This window comes from Meriones unguiculatus, chromosome 15 (assembly GCF_030254825.1).
Source record: "Meriones unguiculatus strain TT.TT164.6M chromosome 15, Bangor_MerUng_6.1, whole genome shotgun sequence".
Taxonomy (NCBI): domain Eukaryota; kingdom Metazoa; phylum Chordata; class Mammalia; order Rodentia; family Muridae; genus Meriones; species Meriones unguiculatus.
In genome coordinates this window covers 53,711,741-53,736,576 of record NC_083362.1, presented here as the reverse complement: position 1 = coordinate 53,736,576, position 24,836 = coordinate 53,711,741, and the positions used below count along the sequence as shown (strand labels likewise).

The 24,836-nt window shown below is 39.8% G+C and overlaps 1 protein-coding gene across 11 annotated transcripts in view; it reads right to left on the bottom strand.

The window, feature by feature from the left end:
* Unc80 (unc-80 homolog, NALCN channel complex subunit) overlaps positions 1 to 24,836 on the bottom strand; it is a 181,264-nt gene that overhangs the window by 84,812 nt on the left and 71,616 nt on the right. For all 11 annotated transcript variants that reach the window (XM_060368545.1, XM_060368540.1, XM_060368538.1 and 8 more), the window contains exons 23-25: positions 14,347 to 14,559; positions 6,223 to 6,358; positions 3,396 to 3,529 (exon numbers count right to left, since the gene is read on the bottom strand). In XM_060368545.1, the coding sequence (XP_060224528.1) occupies positions 3,396 to 3,529; positions 6,223 to 6,358; positions 14,347 to 14,559 (483 nt within the window). The remainder of the gene's footprint in view (positions 1 to 3,395; positions 3,530 to 6,222; positions 6,359 to 14,346; positions 14,560 to 24,836) is intronic.

Sequence of the window (24,836 nt, the reverse complement as noted above, 5' to 3'; positions counted from 1 at the left end):
TTTAAGTCCCCAGAGCCTGAGAATATGTTGCTTCTTACTGCAACATGAACTTTTGGAGATACAATTAAAGCTAAGGATTTTATGGATGTAGAGATTATCCTGCGTTAGCTAAGTGGACCAAATTTACAGGTATTCGTAGAAGTGAAGAGTCTTTTTTTGGTTGTGGGCAGAGGAAGCTTCAATACGTTATTACTCTGCCTTTGAAGCTGGAAGAAGGGGAGTGAGGTGGGTGTAGTAGTTTATAGAAAATAGGAAAAAAAATAAAAAAGCAAGGAGGCAGGCAGGTTCTTCCTCTACCACAGAAAGAAAGGCAACCTCACCAATATCTTGAATTTGGCCTAGGAAGAGCTGTCCTGGACTTTGGGCCTGAAGAAATGGAGGACAGTATGTCTGAACTATTGAAAACAAGTACAAGACTCCCACAGAGGGTGCTGTTCAAGCTAACTTTGACTGAAGTTTCTTAGGACACAAATGTGGAAAGTCAGTTCAGATTGAAAAAAAAATGCATGTGTGAGGCGAGAGCCCAAGAGGGAGATTTTGTATTGGGGGAATTTTATACTCTCATCTAGAAAGAACTAAAGACAAGAGGGAGAAAGCCCAGGAAACCTCAGCCATATGCAAAGAAATACAGGCAACTAAAGAATGTGGAGAGCAGGAGAATTAGCCTTCCCCAGGGAAGAGCACACCAATGGGTTATCCAGTACCAAATGGTCAGCCCTGACAACATGCACACAAGTAACGATATGCAGACTGAGCAGGTTGGATTTATGTATCTAGGAATACATATGTATGGATATATAAATATTTATATGACAATAATTATTGAAAAAAGAGGCTACACATTTTAAAAAGAGCAAGGAGGGTTTTATGGGAGAATTTGGAGGGAGAAAAGAGAAGGGGGTTACGATATAAATATGTCTCAAAAAGGAAATAATAAAAATGCACAAGCCTGCATGGAACAGGGAGAATGTTAGTGCAGTGAACAAAAGGTCTCAGGAACCTAGTTCAAAGTGAAGAAGACACACTTTTCTCTTGTTACTAAATGGCCAAAGGTTGCTGTTCTAGTCTTTGACTTCCCAGGTTTCTTTCTTTGTACTTCCTTTGTTGTGCAGTCTCTCCTTGTCACAGGCCCTTGATATGTAGCCCAGCCTGCGGCCCTCTAAGTGCTGAGATTCTTGGTGTCTGCTGCCATGGCAGATCTATGTACGCAGGCTACAAAGCCTCGATCGATCTAGAAGGCAGCAAGTTTTATTTTCACTAATGGGCCTCACTCAGTTCAGCACTGCTCTTCAAAGAGACGTGATTATTAAGTTTGTCTCAATATATGATAGGTTACAAGAAACATAATTTCCTCACTAGCAAGAGTCATTGAGACAGAGCTTTAAGAGTTAAAAGGCAGAGCAAACGCGGATAAAGACATATACATGTTTTCGTGAAAGTTGAGGCTAATCTGAAAATGTGAAATCAGATAAAGTCTATGCTTTCCCAAAGAGTGTATTCATCAGGAGGCTGGACGGAATGATATTGAAGGAAGTCTACAGGTCAGATATTTTGTTATGCTTGACTTTAGCTAAACGCATGCATCGAGGTGTCTTGATTTGAATTTAGAGTACTCTCAACGGAACAGAGAAAATGACAATTCAGAAGAATAAAGGTCGAATAAGTACAATGTCACAGAGGGCAGTAGCTGGAATTTCCTTTTCCCAAAGTCAAATGGTACAGTTTCACAGTCCCAATGAGGGTGATTTCCGCTTGAAAACAAGCATTTCATTCATAAATGTTTCCAACTTTAAAAATAGCCGTTTTTGTTCTAGGATGTGAGGAAATGGATTTTCTAGAACATCAGAAAACTAAAGCCATAGGCTGTCCTCCATGGTACCCGAACACTAACTCCTTTGTCCGACTTCCGGTCCCACCCTGAGATTGGCCTTACTTGACTTATACATGCTGTTGGATTTAACAGCAGGAGAGGTGCGTTGTAGAGTGCCCTCAAGTGAAAGGTGGTGTGTCAAGTCCTGTGTAAAAGAGAAGAAGCTTTCGCTTGGCTCCTTAGGTAAAGCTGCAGGATGACTGCGATGAAAGGACCATTGGTTTCCATCAGGATCTCAGACACCTGAGATGCTCCCTGTTAACACATACTCTGAAAGTTTATGGGCCTGGCATAGTGTTTACCGGTACAGTAAAAGAAATAGTACCTGGCTGTATTTTTATGTGCCAATATGTGTAGTGTGTGTGTGTGTGTGTGTGTGTGTGTGTGTGTGCTGTCATGTTTTCTGTCCATCCATAATCCACAACAGTGTGATGCAGCCATGATCATTCAGGCCTTTACAGCCATTGAAGCAGGACATTCTCCCCAAGCATGGTTGGATACCATAAAAAGCTAAAATGATACGCTCAGGATGCGAGGCTAAGCACTGCACTCAGGGTCAGCCGCTTTGGACCCAGAGAAGAGCATGTCTGATTGCATGCGGGTTGATGCCCCAGGTCCCGCCTCTGAGAAAAAGGTATCGGACGGTCTGATGCTTTTTGGGTGGATGACACCTAAATGAACATCTGTACAAAGTCCCAATTTATTTCTATTATCAGAGATCAGACCTCTACTCTTGCCTGATGCGTCTAAAACAAAAAGGGGGAACTGTAGAGAGCTGCGGAATGCTATGCCTTAAAGATGGAGCTGGTTTCCGCCTTCCACCTTCCCGATGGTGAGTGCTCTCTGTCAGGAACAACTCCACATTTGGCTAAGGCCGAGGATCTGGCTTGCTTCCATGTATGTGGACCTATCTGCATTGCCCCCGTGGCACGCCTGGGTTGGCTACCCAGAGGCTATTTAAACTGTGGGCTGGCTTTCCCCGGGGTCCGAGGATTGTTCAATGTTCCTGAATAAACTGCATTGAAAAAAAAAAAAAAAAAAAAAAGAAAAAAGAAATGCTATGAAAATCACATTTTTGGAAATGCTGAGAATTTAAACACTGAAGTTGTTTATCTCATTCTACAAATCAGGAAACAGTTTGGAAGAAAGCTTCTCTAGGAGCTGTTAGTACCAAAAAAAATAGGATAATGATTTCTGAATAATGTTGGCCATAAAACTCCTCGTTCTCTGTAGTGTAAGGAACCATAAGCTCCTAGATAGTTCCAACAAAATGAGTGGTTATTATCCATCGGACAGGGTTCCTGGAAGTGCTATCATCAGTGATTACAAAGCCAACCTTGGAATGATTATTTTAACAGACAAAAGAGATTGTCCTTTTTATGCATGAAAATCCTTTGGTTAAAACTTTAAATTACATAACACATCTGGTCTTCGAGCACTTAAAGATGGTGGAGGTACAGAAAACCTAGCTGTCGTTCCTTGTTTTCAAGTAGCTCGGCTATCGACACACATTGCTTCAACATACCACTAGAGGCTCAGTGCGAGGCCTAGGCAGGCAAGAAAAAGTCTCCCTCAGGAAGGTGGTTATCTCCAGGAGAAGTTGGCAAGCTGCCATCTTCAAGGCAAAGGGACAGCCACATTTAGAAGGGTTCACAGTACCTAGAAAGAAAAAAATTCTTCATGAGAAGGTGAATCAATAACAAAAAGAGGGCCATGGTGTGATGGACCTAGCTATGTCCATGTAAAATCAAACTGCACATAATAATATTTTCTACACAGCCTCAATTTAGCTACTCCTGTTAGCATGACTGGGGCATGCCCATCCACCTCTCTTCCTTCTCTCTGAAGTCCTGTAACATGTGCTTTAGTATTAAAGGATCAAACAAGCAGAATTCAGTGTTTCTATTTACAGTGCTATAGAGTAGCACAACACAGTTCTGGTGTAACCAGAAGACCATTTGGTGAGACAGAAATTGAAAGTGGTCTGGTATTTAGTCAGGTCTTGACTGCATATACGATATATGACAACCAGCTAGGATGGGAGCCCTAAAGTCCTTCCAGGTCATTTTAGGGAGGGATGTTTGCTTTGGCCTTCTGAGAGCTGTGAGTTCTCTCAGCTCTAGCTCAATTGGTGTTTGTGCAACACAGATACAAGAAAAGATGTTTCTTGGTCACCCCTACTACCATTTTTGTTTGTGTGTAACAGGACTCCTGGTTGCAGTAGCCCTGGCTGTCCTAGAAATCACTGTGTAAACCAGTGATTTTTGTTTGTTTGTTTTTGTCGTTTTGATTTTCAAGACAGGGTCTCTCTACCTTGGCCTGGCTGTCTTAGAACTTGCTCTGTAGACAAGCTGGCCTTGAACTCACATGCCTCTGCCTCCCAAGTGCTGAGAGTAAAGTGTGTGCCGCCACTACTCCCAGTTTATAGTACACGCCTTAATGCAATCTGTCCTGACATAGTAAGACACAGATGTATCAGAAGTAACTGAGTCTCTTTCACTCTGCAGAGTCTTTTATTTTGTCAGATACCCAGTCTACTATGGACCAACTAATCAGTTTTGGACTAAACACAAGTAATGGCCAAAAGCCTTAAAAACTGTCAGGATTGGTTGTGAGATCTGTATAAACATTAACTATAAAGAACTATTCTGGCTATTCCATCATCAGAAAAGAAAGAGGCCACCTAGCATTCTGCCTCTTACAAAAGAAAGAAACTTGTTAACCGCTGAATAAGTCGTCACAATATCATTATGTATCAATATTTAAAAAAATATTCCATAAGTGTCTCCTGGGCATAATGAGATTTATTAACTAAATACTATACATGATTTTTTTCTTGACACAGAAGGTAGAAGTTATAATCTTCTGAAGATATCTGGCCTATATCTCCCTCCTGAGAACCATTGCCTTTTCTCCATTAAAATGTGGCTGGAAAAATCTGCCTCTCATTTAGATTAGAAGAGACAAATTCTGGAATTTCCAAACAGACATGTGCTTACTTTATATTTAGCTTTGGAATGCAAGATTAGCTACATCACACATAACAACTTCACAATCAGTGGAGAATCACACATAGCTTTAAACTCCATAGAGGATACGGGGCTGTAAATGTTACCTAGATGTGCAAAATTTAAAAAGCAAGTTTGTTGAAACTAGGCCTGGTAGCAGAGGCCTGCAATATCTGCTACTCAGATGTTTGAGGCAGGAGGATTTCAAGATCAAGATCAGCCTGAACTACATAGGAAGATCGTGTCTGGAAAAAATGAGAAATAAAAATAAACGAACACCAGACACCCAGTGTAAACCTCTAGATCCGTGTTTTCACTCATGAGGTTCTCATTCAGACACTCTAAAATTTCTGTACAGAGTGACCTTGGCTGTGGTCTAGTCTCTCTTCTGGCTATTATCTGAAATATTCTGTCACGATGAGCAAAGATGGAGGTCTTCATGACCCGGACAAAATACTGAACACATTGAGAGTTTTCTTTGATTACTATTTCATCTTTCTCAATGTTATCATCTAGCCATCATTTCACACTTCATGATGACAGGATTTGGCAGATTTGGCAGAATTAACCAAGAACAACCCTTAAAATACAGCCAGAGAGCTTCAATTGTAAACGATTGGCCTGGTAAGGCTGCTACCCCTTCAGGGGGAGGTGATCAAAGAGCCAGCCACTGAGTTCATGTCAGAGATAACCCCTGCCCCCCTTACTAGGGAACCCACATGGAGACTGAGCTGCCACTTCTATGGCCATACCACCCTGAATGAACCCGTTCTCATCTGTGTCCAGCTTTTTAACAGGGCTTGTGAGGATCTTACCTCAAGTCCTCATGCTTGTACAACAAGCAATTCACCAACTGAGTAATCTCCCCAGCCCCTGGAAAGCATTTCTTGTTTGAGTATATTTTGCATGATGCATTTATTTTCCCAAAGCAGTAATAACATAAAATCTTGGGATGGGGAGGAGGAAGGAAAAAAGGAAAGAAGGAAGGATGGAATGAAGGAAGTAAAGAAAAGCCTGCTCAGAAAACAGATTTTCACAAGTGCCTTCTCTCTGAGGCTTAGTATGAATCTATGGGTATCAGCAAGAGTCAGAGGCTAAAAAGTAAAGTCCCTTCCACATAGCCTGCAGTGCTTTGCCCATCTGCCTTCGTTTCCTGACCTTTGCCTTCTCTCACTTCCTCTCTGGTTTTCTGTACATGCTTTACATCCACATGAGGGGAAGGGGAATGGTCTGAGGGAGATGGAGGCAGGTGGAGAGGGTATGAGAGAAGAACAGCGCATTAAGTGTCCCTATAGCAGAGTCTCTTACAAGCAGGGGCTCCTGTAGTAAAGGGAGTCTCCTTACTGTCATCTAAAAAGTCTTCCTCCTCATCCTCCTTTCGCAGTCTTCTCTTGGTCTCCTCATCATAAATAAGGCCGAGCAGGTTAGCAGGGCTCTCACTTTCACCATGGCACAGCTCATTCAAGCGGATGCCAATCGCCTAGAGTGGAAAAGAAAAGGAAACACCACAAAGGATGTTAGGCTCTAAGACAGCACACAATCAGCTGAAGAATGGGCCTGATTTCCCACACAAGCCTCTTCTACGTTTTATGTGTTGTCACCACCACCTTCCCCAATTCAGGAATCTAGAAATGGAAGAAACAGTGCTATCCCCAGAGTCATTTGTTCTAAAGATTAAAAAAAAAAATGGAATGGACACTTTTATATGCAAATACAAATATTATTTATGAAACAAATCTCCATATTTATTTGAAGTGCATTTGTTTTGTAGATCTGATATATGGAAGCAAGCCAGCAGTATCCTCTCTCTCACACACTCAGTGTGTGTCTGTGTGTGTGTTTGTAAATGTGTGGTAAGTATGCAGGTATGTGCAGGTATGTGCTAGTGTGGAATTCAGAGGAGAACACTGGGTGTTCTGTTCTATGAGTCTTCACCTTACTCTTTGAGACAGGCTTTCTTAGTGAATCTTGAACTGAGCTGTCGTTCATCAAGCCTGAGCAAGACTCCTGTGTCAACTCCCCCCCCCCATAGTACTGATGTTACAAGTGTACCCTGGACCTTTTTTGTGGGTATTGGAGATTTAAACTCACATTCCCATATTTAAGCACTCTTATCAACTGAGCAATTTACCCATCCTACCTGCAGGTTTTTGTTTTAGTAGAGGGTTTTTAGGGCAGTAAAAAATAATAGTAATAATAAAGGCTTACACCTTGTAATATGTCTACTTACGCTATCTTATACAAGTATCACTGCCACGCTAATGAGCTTGGAAGTTGGCAAAACTCTATCCCTGTGGTTTTATTCATACTGCCATTATGTATGCACTATTGGTGTTTATGGACCTCTCCCCATCCCATGATAGTAACTGAGTAAGAAATGTTAACTGCTCTTCTGGGAGAGCTTCTAAAAACCACGTTAGAGACAGAACGTTTAATAACTTGTCCCCAGGACAATATTGACTCTTACGTGGCACACACGTAAGAATCAAACTTGCTCTCGGTTCTCCTGAGTTGTGACACACTGATCCACAGTTTATCAAAAGGAATTTTCCTCTAGAGGTGAATACACTATGCCTATCCAGTTCCCTTTGTATCCAAATGATGCATAATATGCAACAATGAGAGAGTTAGAGACTTAAGAAGGGGTCCCAAGGATAAAGCTCAAATGAGCACTGTTTCCGGGTCTGACACTCCTGCGCTCTCTGGATTAATGAAAACAAACCAGAGCTCATTTTTTTGCTTTTTCCCTGTATCAAGCTTATGAAATATTTAGCAAATTTGCAAGTTTCTCGGCGTGCAAGGAATTAGACTCGCTGCTGGAAAGCAACCTGTACCCAGGATCAGATGTGCAAAGTGATTGAGAATGCTTTCAATGAAAACACAACTGTTTTGGATGCCTTAAAGTTCCAGAAACAAAAAGGTCTTTGTAAGATCTGGAAGTAAATGACAAAGTGCAGACCAGGAAATAAAAACACCAACAAGAAAATAATATGAAAGGCTATCACAGCATCTCCTGGTTTTACTTGCTATCCTCTAAAATTTTAAACAAATAAAACAAGACCATAAGCAGCACCACAAAAGGACCTTGTTCTAAGGAGGAGGCATGACAAATTTGGAGTGGGGCTAGCCAGCTAAATGGTGAGTCTCAAAGGAGATGATTTTTTTAATATTACTTTTTCTGGGATATTGCAATGAAATAACTTAAATTAACCCCCCAGTTTATAAACAAACAAACAAAACCCCCAAAACCCAGACTCTGAACTTGCCTAAGGTAACACTAATGTCTAAGTAACAATTTAAATTTCCAAGTCTCATCTAAGGGTGGACGGATACCTTAAGGACCCGTAATTCCTTTCTTGCTCCATTCATGGAATATTTATAAAGTGAGACCATTTGTAAGGTATTGAATGAGACACGAATATACATAAGCTGTTTAAATGCACTGTGCCTTGTATACATGTGCCTTATGAATTATGAATGCACTAACAGGAAGATCACAGACAAACAGGGAAATAACGGGAGGCAGAGAGGCTAGCTGAAGGCTGCGGGCGGAATTCCAACATGCCCACCTTCGATCCTTTTCCGTACTAACACACTGGTCGATAGGAGATACAAGAACATGTTGAGATGAGAGTCATTGGTTCAGAAGACAGGCATCAAACACAGTTCAGGAACAAGGTACCTCATTATTACAAATTAGAGGGGCTGATGTGTTGGCAGCTTAAAAATGGAGAAAGATGTTCATTTGAAGGGAACTAAAAGTTTTTGTGATTTTGGAAGTATAACAGGGACTCACCAGAAAAGAACAATTTTTTTTTTTTTTTTTTTTTTAATGGGGAAAATGTGCAGGAAGACTAGAAGGGTACTTTAGGACTCAGGAGCCTAACAAACCATTGGAGGGACATTGTGCTGCCTGCTCAGGAAGGTACTGAAAAGACATGAAACTTGACTTTAACCCTGATAGAAGTCTATTACCTATATAAAAGTATAAGTTTATATATTATTAATTATACAACATAATCATAGAATTAAAATATAATGCATAATTTAAATGTTATTTATTTAATATTATTTATAAATTTATAAAATAAATTTCTAGTAAGAAGGCTTAAGGTAATTATGCTTTATGTGTATGAACTAATTCAACTTCATTACCCATGACCTTAGAAATTACTTAAGCAAATGTTGAACAATGATTCCAACCTGAGCAATTTTGGCCATGACTCAAGAAATAGGGGGAGGCATTAAAGTCATCTCCTTACTGAAGAGTTTATAGAAGGAATGAGAGGGCCAAGAGTAGACGCAGGGAGACCAGTATGAACATTTCATTTTGGATAGATTACGTCCTATGGAGATGACCTTCCTGGCAGTGTGCAAGACAGATTATAAGGTGTGGCTGTGAGGATGACAGAAAATAATAATCATCTAAATTTGAAGTCATGAAGATCTGACCTATGATCAGAAAGAGGTGGGACCATCCAATAGGGAATCAGAATGCACTTGGCCATGCAGACCTGGGATTTGAAACGTGCTCTGGATGGGGCGCTTTGTGCTATTGCCACTCATCAAGCATTGGTCACATAGGAACCGACTGATCCTGGGGGAAACCATACAGGGAGAAATTATAAGAGATAAGAGGCAATGGATATATGGGGAGAGAAGAGGAGAGGCCAGGGAGGGAGACACGCCTTATGTGAGGTAGAGTATAAATGGGCCCAAATGTTTCTGTATAATGATGTCTTTGAAAATGAACTTTTGTTTTGAAAATCTACATCAACTGACAGACTCCAAACTGCTCAAACTTCTAGGAAAAAAAATATAAATATATAAATGTATAACATAGTGTGTATGTATGTATTTATGTATGTATGTATGGACTGGAAATAATGAGTGTGGTTACTAAAAAGGCCTTTAAAATTGCTTTACATGGAAAATAAGGGGACCATCAGAAAAGGGGCAATAAAGCTAAAAATTGAAAACTGGCTTGATTATTTGTCTTAGTGACTTCAATTCTCATTGCTAATTTTCTAAACCCCCAAATTTCATCTAACTTAGGCAAGGGAGTCACAGAGTTTCTGACACACATGTATGAAAGAAAAGAGGGGGGTGGGATTCAAATTCTGGTAGGTGTGTAGCAGCGAGCTGGAGGCTCACTTGCGTGGGAGAGTTTTGTAGTTCTGGCAGAAGAGGGTAGGAAGAGTTATGTGAAGGCCAGCTTCGTAAGCTTTGCAATAAAGTATGCTTCTGTGGTGAACTGTCTCAATTAAAATAAGATGAAAACAAGTCAGTCATGGCTTTATTATATCAAGTTAATAAATCACGAAGAAATATTGGAATTGGAACAACGTTGCTATAATTATAGGCCAGGAATTCTTTGAAGATTTTAAAATGGTGGCCGACACATTCAGATTGAATGCAATATTCCCTGTTAATAGCAAACTGTTAATCTCACTACGTTAAATTAAGCCAAGTGGATATTCTTATTAAATTGGTTTGTTTATATTACTTTATGTCTCAGGTTTTCAAAAATACCAGTGATACATACATCGCTATGTCACAAATTAATAGGTGGAATAACACATTAATTCAGGCCTCACATGTTCTGTCTGTCTTCTAAACACAAGAAAGCCCAAAGAGGTGGGTCAACTTGGGACACATTATATAAAACACCTAAATATATCATAGGACCGATTATTAATCATACTGAAGACTCAAATAGAATTGGTATTATATGACAGTCCTTCATCACTAGATAAAAAAAAAAGGCCCAAAGGCACTTTCCTCAGGGAGACACTATGAACATCTGATGAACGTGTTTATAATTTATGAATTCTTGCAAGAAGTCTCCAAATATGTTCTTATGCCCGTTTACTGTTATTGTCAGAGAAGAGTCCATCTGTCTTAGTTATTTATAGCCTATTGTCTCTTTGCCAGGGGAGAAATACAGGAGTTAAACACTCCATCTTTTAATTCAAAAGAGCTCAATGGCTGAAAACAAAAACAAAACAAAACCAAAACCCAGAAACAACATTATACAACTCTACTTGCCTGGAGAGCAAGACTGTCCAAAAAGTACCTGGGCTTTGGAAAATGAGAAAACTTTCTACCAGCAGGGCGATGAACAGTTTTAATACAGTTTGGGGTAGAGAATAAAGCATGTTGGAGTAAGAAAAACCTTTATCCTGCTCACTGCCATATAAATTTCCAATGTGATGATTTTACTTTGATAATAACAAATGTAGTCTCACAGAAAAAAAAATCATCCCTGATTTCAGCAGGATTATGAGGCCATGTAATTGGGAAGGAGTATTCAATATTTTAAGAATGAGAAAACTAAACATGAAAGACTGGGATTTGCAAGCCTATTTAGTGAAAATGCTTGGGTTATAGCTTGATTCTAAGCAGAGGAGAGGCCATTCAGGATGAACTCATTCATGGGTTAGGTGTCGAGGCTCAGTGAGTGGTTCATGCACAACAGGAAGAAAGATAATTGCACCCCCCCAATACCTACGTTTCCTAGAATCTTATGTTTATATTTCTGCCTTCTCATTGGATTCCAATATCATAACTATACTATAAGCATGTTTGACAATCCATCTAAAAGATCCTTCTCTAACATGAAGACTGTTAGAGACATCCCTACTCTCAACCTCCACCCCTACATTGGCTGTGTTTCTTCCACCAATCCTGTTTTGCTCAGTATGACGTTTGCCTTTAAGATTTCTTTTTAGCATAGCTATTCACCGAACAAATATAGGGTAACATTTCTATTCAATAGGAAAAGAGATTTTATAAGAGATCTGTGTACAGGCTAGTAAATATCTCCAACAAGGGAAAATAAGGTGGCAGAATGGCTATTTATGGTGTTATTTTGACCATCTGGGGACAAACTGGAACACAGGTGGTAAGAGTCCGACAGGGTTAAAGTGTGATCAGGGAATGGAGGGAGGGGAACAAGGACATTTTTCAAATAAATAACCTTGTGGGAATCTTACTTTTTTTCTTTTTTTTACTTAAACATTTATGTGATTTTTATCTTCACTTTAAGAAAGACAGTAGTGAAGGGCTACCATTTATGAATTAAGGTTTTAGTTTGTAGGCAAGATAGTTCCAGCCAGGTCATGAATATACTTCACCTTCTTTAAAACATGGATGGCAAAATCTAAACTCTGGGTAGGAACTGCCCTAGTCAGATAGAATAAACAATTAACATAAAGAACTGGTGTCAGGTATTCAGGTGTCATCAAGTTCCGTAATTTAAGTGTATTTATCATATTCGGTGATACAATTAGAATGCATATAGTATAACAATATCTACCATCATCTACCTATGTACCTATTATCTATCTATCTATCTATCTATCTATCTATCTATCTATCTATCTATCTATCTATCTCTATCTACCTACCTACCTATTTATCTACCTTTCATCTATGTGTCTATCTATCTATCTATCTATCTATCTATCTATCTATCTATCTATCTATCTATCTTCTATCATCTACCTATCTACCGACCTATCATCTATCTATCTATCTATCTATCTATCTATCTATCTATCTATCTATCTATCTATCTATCATGTGTGTGTTCATGACCACGTGTGTACAGGTGCACATAGAGGCCAGAGGCCCAACTCTAGCATTGTTCCTTGGGCAGTACCACCTTCATTCTGTGAGGAAGAGTCTCTTCCTGGCCTGGAGCTCGTTGGCCTAGGCTGTCTGGTTATAACGCTTTAGGGCTCTACCTGTCTCTGTCTCCCCAGCACTGGGATTCAAGTGTGTATTATGATGCTTGGCTCTTTCTTGCATGAGTTTGGGGGAATGAACTGAATTCCTCACTGGCAAGCACTTCACCAAGTGGACTATTTTCTCAGCCTTCGTTATTCTTATTTAAATAATCCGCTAAGATGGATCTATCAAATTATTCTACAGTGAGTAGTTCGAGACAGAAAGATTTTGTACAACAAGCACAAAATCAATGTTTCAGTGCGAAAAGAAACTCACAATTCAGGCTCAGCATTCTTCATTTCCAGCCTACGAACCATTATGCTATAATTATTAATCTTAAACATTATTAAGGGTACATGATGGCAGGCATTTAGTCAAGGAGTTTACTTCCTTGTGTTCCTGTGGCTCTGGTGTATTTTCGTGTCTCGTGATATACTTTTTGTTTATACTGCTTGACTTGTGTAAACTCTCGTGTTTTCTATTAAGTAGGCATAACAGAATGTAGGGAAAAAAATCAAGTGGAGTTATGTAACTCAAAACTCAACTCAACTAATTTTTAAAGACGGGATGCCACATAGGAGGGAGGTTTCCTCTCATAAATTGTGCAACAGAACACTCAAAAAGGCAGTGCCAAGCCTGATCATGAATGCTTACATTAATAGAGAACGCTGTCTGATATTTATGAAACATATCTCACATGTTTTTTTTTTTTTTTTACATAGGATAGTTATATAGGACAAGTCAAAGAAAATTCAGTAAAGGAGAGAAAGATTAATGCATTCATGTTTACAGAAGGACAGCACACCACAATTTTGGTGCAGTGCATGCCTGCTGAGTTACTATGCAAAAGAGATGAAGGAGGACCAAAAGCACAAAATCCTAAATTAGTTGATGCACTAAGCCAATCACTGAGGAAATTATACCAGTAGCTGTAATCATTCTGTAAGGATACAGGGATATTGAACCCTTTATATGCATTTGTGTTTCTTTCTCCTTAAAATTAGCAGAAAGGAAGAAAACCCTCAGTCTTCTTGAATTTCTTTTTATTATTCATTTCTCCCTTCCTGTAATGAGGAAGTTGGCATTGTAAGTGTCCATTTTATTAGAAGTCTTATAGCAGAGTCATGCCTTTCTATGAATTTACTTATTTCTAAATAATCTCTCTCATGATACTAACAATCAGGCAATCATCGGAAGTAAACTCAGTAAGTCAAGAAAAATAATATATTAAAGTAGCAGGGGTCAGTTGGGAAAAAGAAGGGTTTCAGTGGGGAAAAGGGGTTGAAAGATGATTATTATGAGTTGAAAATGCCTAAAACCAGTATGTACATACATAAAATTGACAAAGAATAAAAATGTTAAAATTTATAAAATCATGCTTATAATGATAGCAATGATTTAACCACAAAGATGATTCTTTAATTCAGCAATTAAAAGCAAGGCTTTATAATCCAACATGGAAGATTAATACTGATTATTTTAACTATTTTCAGTCTGGCACATTACTGTAATAAACCTCAATGTCTTTAACTGTAAAACCAGAGTAATACTGAGCCTTATACATTTGTTGGGTGAAATTAAAGGTTATTTTTCCCTCATCTGGTACATATAACAGATATATGACAGTAAGTAATAATAGAAGAAATAGATAATAAATGTCTATAAAATAAATTCATTAAGAGAAACTTCATTTCACTCAAATGCCCTAGGCTTTATAGAAGAAAGGCAAGAGCTCACATCTCCCCACTGGTAGAAGAGCTTGGCAGCATTCCACTGCAGCTTCTGGTTCCTCTTGTTGCCCACGATGGGAGACCTGCCCCGGGAAAGGCCTTTCTTGGTGATGTTCACGTGGTGGCCCTTCATCCACTCTGGCCAGTTGCCACGGTTGCACCGGTGGACAAAACGGGCACATTCCAGGAACAGAGCTGCTCTGGCCACCACGGGGGCTTCCTGAGAAGGGTTAAAGGAAGAACAAGGTGGGCTTGATAAAGAGCATCTTTAAAGAGTACTCACGTGGAATGACTGGGTTTCTGCTGGGCATACATCAGTCCAGGTGTTTTGGTTTTGCTTGGGACATGTTACTTGGGATGGCATGTGCGTGGTAGTGGGAAATCTGGAAATGAAATCCCAAAGGCACTGTGGATCTTGAGGAATTAGATGTCCTAAGGGAGCCCATGCTACCTTCACCTTCTCAGTTCACAACTGATCACATGCTTTCATTATGTATTTATTTTATTTTATTTTATTTTTATCAGTTACATTTTATTAACTCTGTATCCCAGCCGTGTCCTGATCCCTCATTCCCTCCCAGTCCCTCCCTCCCTCCCTCCCTCATCTCCACCTTGCCCCTTTCCAAGTCCACTGATAGGGGGGACCTCCTCCCCATTCATCTGATCCTGTTTTATCAGGTATCTTCAGGACTGGCTGCAAAGCCCTCCTCTGTGGCCTAACAGGACTGCTCCTCCCTTCGGGGGTGGGGAGACCAAAGAGCCAGTCATTGAGTTCCTGTTAGAAATAGTCCCTGTTCCCCTCACTTTGGGGAACCAATTGGTTACTGAGCTACCACAGGCTACATCTGAGTGGAGGTTCTAGGTTATATCCATACATGGTCTTTGGTTGAATGTCAGTCTCAGAAAAGACCCTGTGCCCAGATATATTTGGTCCTTGTGGAGCTCCTATCCTTTTCCCATCAGACTAACTCCCCTTCTTTCTTATGATTCCCTGTACTCTGCCAAAGGTTTGGTCATGAGTCTTTGCTTTGAAAACACTGCTAGTTAGAGTCTTTCAGATGCGCTCAGTAGACTCCTGTCATACGTTCAATGCACATCCCCTCTGTCTTTCTAAATGCGGATTGATCATCTTACCCCATGTCCGCTCAATTGATTATCTTTTTTTAGGTGTATAGATTTCATTATGTTTATCATATCTTATAGGTCTATATAAGTGAGTATATCCCATGTTTGTCTTTCTCCTTCTGGGATATTTCACTCAGAATGATCTTTTCTAGATCCCACCATTTGCCTGCAAATTTCATGATTTCCTCCTTTTTGATTGCTGAGTAGTATTCCATTGTATAAAAATACCACAATTTCTGTACCCATTCCACCGTTGATGGACCTCTGGGTTGTTTCCAGGTTCTGGCTATTACAAATAGAGCTGCTATAAACATGGTTGAGCAAGTGTCCTTTTTGTGTACTTGAACAAAATTTGGGTATATACCTAGCAGTGGTATAGCTGGGTCTGGAGGAAGCACTATTCCTATTTGTCTTAGAAAGCACCAGATAGCTTTCCAGAGTGGTTGTACCAGTTTACATTCCCACCAGCAGTGGAGCAGGGTTCCCCTTTCTCCACAACCTCTCCAGCATGTGTTATCGCTTGAGTTTTTCATCTTGGCCATTCTGATGGGTGTAAGGTGATATCTCAGGGTCGTTTTGATTTGCATTTCCCTGATGGCTAATGAGGATGAGCATTTCTTTAAGTGTTTTTCTGCCATTCGTATTTTTTTATTATTTTTTTAATTGAAACTAGATTTTCCGTGCAATATATTTGGATCATGGTTCCCCCTACCCCCTACTACACCCATAACTCCCGACTCCACACCCACCCAAATCCACACCTTTATTCCCCCTCTCTGATTAGAATACAAACAGGCATCTACTAAAAAATAAGAAAGCAAAATAAAAATACCATAAGATAATAACAAACAAACCCAAATAGCGCAACTAGGACTTGAATGTATGCATGAATGAGCTTTCAAATAAAAACCTTCAAAATAAAACACTAAAAATTTGAATAATCAAATACTCCATTTCTAGAATGAATCTTACATCAATCCACCACGTAGTTATTTCAGCCCTACACTGGTATGCGATCTAAGACCATTCTCATGATTCTGGAGGTGAACTGTTGTTTTGAACACTGAGCATTAGAAAAAGAGCAAGCTTTTGTTGAATTAATCTTCTTCCTACATAACAGACCCAATTCTGCATAATAAGCATCATTTTAGTTGAAAATATTTGAGAAAAGAGAAAATTATTTAATTGTGATAAATGAGAAACAGAACTTTTTTTTTTCAGGAAAATAAAAAGCAGGACTCCCTCTTGTCATGCAAAGATGTGGTTTTAAAAATAAAAGTGAGAGCTTTGGTTACCCAGAACTTGGAAAAGTGAGTTACTCTACTGAACAGTTTAAAAGCTAACAGGCATGTTACAGGATATTTGATCCCGTTGTGAACCTCAGAATTGTGAACTCTAAAGCCCTGCTTCTTTGGTGTGGTTGAGTCCAATCACACACCTTTAATCTAAGAACTTTCTGTTTATTTTAAACTGGTGACTATGGTGCGGTTCACCCAGCCCTAGCACACACCTTTAATCCAAGAATTTTCTGTACACAGGATTTAATAAAGTTAATCCTAGGTCAAGAGGCAGAGCAAGATACCAGCTGACAGGAATTAAAGAGTAGGAGGGACATTGAGTAGAGGGATATTTAAGACAGTATGGAGAAGAAAGGGCTTTTAGCTCAAACTCTGGCTTTAGCTTTGGCTTCAGCTCCTAAGCTCTCTGGCTTTGGGGAGTGTGAGCTAGCAAGCCTTTGTCCTTGGTGTTTTGGGGGCTTTTGATCCTGGGCTGTCAGCTGAGCTAGTGAGCCTTTTGGTTTTTTTTCCATCCAGACTTGAGCTGAGAAGGAAGGTCAGCTGGTGCTTTCTCTGCCTCTCTGAGCTGGCTGGTTTTCACCCCAGCATCTGGCTCCTGAGTCTTTATTAGTAAATAGAATAGTTGGGATTTTCATTTATGTCTACAGGCATATACAAAGAGGCAAGGGAGAGGGGAAGATGAACGGAGAAGAAGAAAAAGGAGAGGAAGATGAGGAAGAAGAGGAGGAAGAGGAGGAGAAGGAGGTCATTAGGTCATAGGAAAAATATAAAGTAGCACCTTGTATTTTTATTTGTGCAAGTTTTTTTGTTTGTTTTGTTTTACGTCACAACACTATCATCACCTGTGGGTTCCTTAGTAACTGGAGGCCGTCAATGATAACAGATATTCAGATTAATTTTTTTTCATAATTTTAAGCAGCAGATTTCTAAACAATTCAATCTGTAATGCTAAAATAGATATTAATGTATAGAGATTTATGTCACAGTTGGTTTTTTTTACATTATAATATATATTTGATACTATGGTTAGGAATTAATAGCCTCATTTTAGGAGTCTTAAAAACTAAACAAACCATGATTTCCACATGACCATGGACTGTGAAGGGGAACATACAGTATCCAATCCAATGTTCTCCCATGTCCACATCTATGCTATTTTTCTCCTTGTATTAACATTGTCTTAATTTATATTCAGAAATCTTACTAAAAGAGAATTTTGAGGATGTAGGTAAACTTAAGAATAAGATATCCTAGTTTGTTTCCTGTTTTCTTCTTCTGGCTTTCAGAAGCCCTCTGTAGAAGGTTCCTAGGTTGTTTCCTGTTTTCTTCTTCTTCTGATGTCCATCTTCTTTGCCTTTCAGGATGAGGATTGACCGTTTTAGTTAGGGTCCTCTCTCTTGCTTAGTTTCTTTAGATGCACAGATTTTAGTGGGTTTGTCCTATGTTGTATGTCTATATGAGTGAGTATATACCATGTGTGCCTTTTTGCTTTTGGGACAACTCACTCAGGATGATCCTTTCCAGGTCCCACCATTTACCTGCAAATTTCATGATTTCCTTATTTTTCATTGCTGAGTAGGGCCTCTGAAAGCCTCTGCCCTACAGACTATCAAAGCAGATGCTGAGCCTGATGGTCAACTGTTGGGCAGAGTGAATGGAATTTTATGTAAGAAGTGGGAAATAGTAAGAGCTGGGGAGGACAGGGTCTCCACAAGGAGAGCAACAGAACAAGGAAATTTGAACACAGGGAACTTCCCAGAGACTCATACTCCAACCAAGTACTATTCATGGAGATAACCTAGAACCCATGCACAGATGTAGTCCATGGCAGTTCAGTGTCCAAGTGGGTTACATAGTAATGGGAAGAGGGACTGCCTCTGACATAATCTGATTGGCCTGCTCTTTGATCACCTCCCCCTGTGGGGGGAGCAGCCTTACCAGGCCACAGTAGAGGACAATGCAGCCACTTTTGATGAGATCTGATAGACTAAGATCAGAAAGGAGAGGAGAACCTCACCTATCAGTGGACTTGGGGAGTGTCATGCATGCAGAAAGGGGAGGGAGGGTGGGGTCGGGAGGGGAGGAGGGAGGGGCTTATGGGGGGATACAAAGTGAATAAAGTGTAATTAATAAAAAAATAAAAAAGACAAAAAAATTTCAGGCAGAGAAAAAAAGAATAAGATATCACTAAATATAATATTTTTAAAAACACATACCACATTCTTTCTATCATCAAAACTTATTATAGTTCCATATAATGAAAAAGGATGTTCATCCTTTGTGACTTGGCTCACCTCCCAGGCTATTCCCATCTCAAGTGCTGTACACTCTAAGCCAATCAAACAAGCAGCCATTTTCCAAATATGAGCTCTCATATTTTTCCAGGTATGGTGTTCTCATGACCTGTAGCCTTCAAATCCTTTTTCCTGTGCTCAAGTACACAACAAGAACATTTGCTCAACCATGTTCATAGCAGCTTTATTCATAATAGCTAGAACCTGGAAACAACCCAGATGTCCCTCAACTGAGGAATGGATATAGAAATTGTGGTACATTTACACAATGGAATATTACTCAGCAATTAAAAACAAGGAAATCATGAAATTTGCAGGCAAATGGTGGGAACTAGAAAAGATTATCCTGAGTGAGAAAGACACACACGGTATATACTCACTTATAAGTGGATATTAGACATATAATATAGGATAAACTTACTAAAATATGTACACCTAAAGAAGCTAATCAAGAAGGAGAACCCTTGATAAGATGATCAATCCCCATTCAGAAAGGCAAACAGGATAGACATTACAAGAGAGAGAAAATGGAACAGGACAGGCATATACCACAGAGGGACTCTGAAAGACTCTACCCCGCAGGGTATCGAAGCAGATGCTGAGACTCACAGCCAAACTTTGGGCAGAGTGCAGGGAATCTTATGAAAGAAGCGGGAGATGAAAGACCTGGAGGAGACAGGAATTCCACAAGAAGAGCAAGAGAACCGAAAATCTGGGCACAGGGGTCTTTTCTGAGACTGATACTATAACCAAGAACCATTCATGGAGATAACCTAGAACCCTTGCACAGATGTAGCGCATGGCAGCTCAGTGTTCGAGTAGGTTCCCTAATAAGGGGAATAGGGGCTATCTCTGACATGAACTCAGTGGCCTGCTCTTTGATCACATCAGCAGCCTTTCCATGCTACAGAGGAAGACAATGCAGCCAGTCCTGATGAGACCTGATAGGGTAGGCTCAGATGGAAGGGGAAGAGGACCTCCCTTATCAGTGGAATTGGGAAGGGGCATGGGAGGAGAAGATGGAGGGAAGGTGGGATAGGGAGGGGACAAAGGAGGGGGCTACAGCTAGGATACAAAGTAAAAAAAAAACTGTAGTTAATTTAAAAAAAGTAAATTAAAATTAATAAAAAAATCCTTTCTCCTCCTGGCAACTCTCCAACTATAAGATTTCGGCTACTGTCTCCACTAAGAAATCCACTTTGTTTTTATGCTCCTTTAGATGATTAAAGAAAATTACAACTCTCTTTTCTTTGGCTTAGATGCAGCTGTCAATAATTCTATAAACCTAATTTTAAAATGTTTTTACAGAAAAAATGATGATTGTAATGCATCATAAAAATCTAGTTAAAGATGTATTTACAGAGGGGCTTAATTCTGCAAACCTCATTGACAAGAAACGGAAAGTTAATACGAGTTCAAGGACAAAATACTAGATGAATGCTGTATTATGAATCTGTTATTAGTGCACGATTGACAAGTATTGAAAGTCTGTACAGAGGCCAAGACTTGGGAACAGGTCATAGAGATAGTCCTTTTCCCATTGCCAGGGCTCTGAATCAAAGGCATGGATGTTATGGTGCCACCCCACATGTTATGGCACCACCCCACACATTCTATACATGTTGAGTCTTCCTGTGTAAGAGTTTACTAGCCATGTCAGACATGCTTGGCTGCATCTGAAAAGGGCTGAGACTCGTGTTTCTAGAAAACGAATGCCAGGCAGGAGGGTAAGGCTGGTGCTGCAAACTTACCTTTTGCTTGTCAGGCTGTGACAGATTCGAGGTATAAAACAATGTGAAGTCAATGTTTAGTGACAGGTGATGGGAAGAACACTCTGGCTGAGCACTGTGCAGTCAACTCTGACTTTTAGAGGATTAATGGTGAAAACTAACTTAGACTAGATACATGGGGGAGAGAGACTCTTCACCACCCCTAACTGTGGGCTTATTGATGAATGGACGTGAGAAGGTATAAGAAGCTTGCCATGTTTATTTTTTTAATGAACAGAAAATTTTAGTTCTCTACTTAAAAATAATTTAGCATGATAAACCCCAGATGTTACTAGCATATTGTTATTTGCCTTGTTAATTTGAGGTTTGGAAAGGCAATTTAGATCAATTTGAGGGTATATTCCATTTATAATACAACTCAACCCAAGGGCAAGGTTGATTCCAATGGACTTGACACATGCTGTAAAACCCAGTGGCACCTGCTTGCATGAAGGAATGACAATTATAGAATCACTCAAACACTGGCCTTTTATAATAATCTTTGTGATCCTGATAGATGGGAGAATTCTATACTCAAGATGGCATGAATTATGTCACTTTCTTGAGTGAGTAAATGAACTTTTAAGGCCTCAACACAATGGAAAATCATGCCTGGTATTGGAAACCCAGAACCCAGCTTCCTGGAGCTACTGCAGGCATGGAGAGCCCACTATTGTCACTTTACTAAATCAATATAATTCCTAACTGTATAATTCCTAAAATGTATCCTTTTATCCAGACGTAAGCATAACTCTCACTGCTTGTGTGGTTTGAATAGAAATGGCCCCATAGACTCATGTATTTTCATGCTTAGGGGTGGCATTGGGGGTGCAGGTTAGTTAAGTAGGTATGACCTTGCTTGAAGAACTGTGTCACTGGGGATGGGCTGTGAAGTTTCCAGTGCTCAATCCAGGTTCAGTATCTCTCTTTCTCTTTCTGTCTGCTGCCTGTGGATCCAGATATCGAACTCTCAGCTACCCTCTGCCTATATGCCACTATACTTTCCGCCATGATCACAATGGACTAAACCTCTGAACTATAACTAAGACACAGTTAAAGGCTTTCCTTTAGAATAGTTGCCATGGTCATGGTGTCTCTTCACAACAACAGAGCACTGATTAAAACACCCCTCATCAAAGAATCTTTTTGCAGCAAATGGAGACCATTACAGAATACAACTCACCAAAATAAAGAGATCATGATCATGGGGTGACTAGCCCCAACAGATATAATGTCTATGGGACAACTCCTGCACTTACATCTCAGGAAACTTTTGAAAGAAGGAACAGAAAGACTGTAAGAGGCAGCGAATCAAGAAATCTACTGTGAAATTGTGTTTCCTAGACAGGGATGCTACACTCACACCTCAATCATCAGGGTGCCTAAGCAAGACCTGGGCAAAGAAAACACCAATAGACATGTTAACACAGAAAGGGAAAATCTCACCAAGCCTCTAGACAAAGAACTATAGGAAAGTAATGGCTGATGAGGGAGAGAAAATTTGTCTTTCCCATGAATGAGCCCCCTCCTTGGTTTATCCAATGCCAAAGGGTCAGGCCTGAACTCATAAACACGAAGCAACATTAAATGGACCCAGCATATTGCACTCATATATATATATATATATGATATATGTATGATATATATCAATGTATAACATATATATCAGTAATAATTAAAGAAAAGGAGGGTTTCAGATTGGCAATGACCTAAGTAGGAATAGGAGGTGTTGGAAAGAGGGGACATGAGAGGGGCTTGAGGGAGAAATGGGAATAGGAAAATGGTATAATTATATCTTAATAGATATTTTTTTAAAAAATAAAAAAAGCAAAACAAACCCAAAAAGCTGAGAGCACTGGCCTGCCATGACATGTGCTGCTGGTACTTCTGAAACTGAAGTTGATATATTAAAAATGCCTCCTTTCTTAACAATCTGCCAGCCCAGGTGACCTTTCAGCCACTAGAGCTGCATAAAATTTCTATTCCACTATCCCACCATTTCATAGCTTGCACATAGATGTGAGAGTCATTTTAAGTGGAAAAGAAGAAACCTATTAAGCTAAATTATATGAATCAGAATATCCAAAGGTAAAGGTTAAGAAGAAGATGGACTATCAGTGATTTCAAGCAATTCCCCTACCTACATGGAAGGAGTATCTTGTGATGGCTACAGAGTTGTCTAGCTGAAGTCACGTGAAGTCACAAGACTGTCACTGGGCAGTCTGAATTTCTTGAATGTTCTGCAACTAGAAAACTTCATGCACCCAGATGCTTTCCTTATTTTTTTTTTCCTATTTCCCCTGGATTTCATGATTGTTATAAATATTGAATGCTTCCTTTGTGAAGGTGAAGCAGAGAATTGGGATACGAAACCAAACAGCTGTGCTGTCTTTTACCTGGGGACCTAGAAATATATTTACCAGGACACAACAGTTAATTGGAGGGTATAACTGCAATACATTCCTTTCCCTCAGGGGCTATATCTTAGCTTGTTATATGAGAAGAAACCTCAACAGATCCTGAAAATTCATATAATACTGCACAGGACCTTCCAATTTTTTTGAAAGCTAAATGTTTTATGATGGTCTCCCGGGAATCACATAATTTTTATTGCCTTACAATAAAATACGAAGTGCTTGCTGGTGTGAGATAGCTGTTTAGCTAAAACCAATGGGAATAAGCAGCTTTTGTGGGTCTCAGTATGTGTTAGAATCTTTTTTTTTTTTTTTAAGGCCAGAGGGCATATGCTTCCCAGTCAGTTTTTTAATTTTGTGGTGTTGAATTCACTCCCTGACCGAGAACACTGAGTAACAGACTCATTACCTGACAAGCTGCTTCTGTCTGCGTCAACAGCAGCTGGGGGCAGACTGGAATGAGCTGTTTAATTCATAGTCTGCATGGGTAGTCGTCTTCAGGTTTACTCAAGTCATGGTCATGTTTTGGGTCAGTACTTTAGAAAGCAAATGATGTCTTCTACTTTGTACAATGGACTGTGTGGAAAGATGTACTTCCTTTGGTTTAAAACACCTAAAACATGCTAGATACAATTTAAATTTTGTTTTTATTTTTATTTCTCAGGCAAGAAGGAAGACCGCTGAAAAAGAGTAAAAAGCCCAGTCATAGAGGAGAGGTGGAATGAGTTAGCAATATTTGCCTTGAGGGTTGTTGGTCCACATGTAGAAGGGTCAGGCTGGTAGGGGTCAGGCCAGACACTTCCACCTGAAGTAAATTCTCTTTGCTTGCTTTGAGTTAAGGGTCTCATTAGGTAGTCCAGGCTACGTATCCTGAATGCTGTGGTTATAGGAATGTACTACCATCTCTCCATCTCTGGTTCTAAAGTTGACCTTTTACAAAAAAAAAAAAGCACTGCTCTTGAAATTTAAAATCCAAAAGATAGGGTAAAACATAGATTAGTTGAGTGATTTTTTTTTTTTTAATCACCAATACTATTAACATTTGGGCCAGATCATCACTGACTTGTGGGTGCTGTACTGTGAGTGCGATGTTTATCAGCATCTTTGGTGTCTGCTCCGAGTTGTGATTCTTCAGACCTTGTGAAATACACTATGGTAGGCAGCCTTGCCCTTGCTTAAGAGTGCGGGGAATGGTGCTGGAGAAACAGATCGCCACTAAAAACAAAACAAAACAAAAACAAAAACAAAACAACAACAACAAAACGGTTGCTTTTCCAGAGGACGTTGTAGATTCAACTCCCAGAATCTACAACGTAGTTTACAACTATCTGTAACTCCCGTCCCAGGGAAGCCACATGCCGTTGTGGCCTCTGCAGGCCCCAAGCATGCACGCGGTGCACAGACATACATGCAGGCAAAAACACCAACACACCTAAATAATGAAATGAAATTAAAGACCCACTTCACAGAGAGACAGTGAAGTGAATGGGATAGCTGCACATTTTCTAAGACACAGTTTTGAGAGAGACAAAGTAATGAAAGAGACAGACGAGGCTGTCAAGATCAGGGGATAAACTGCAACATTTACCTGCAATTT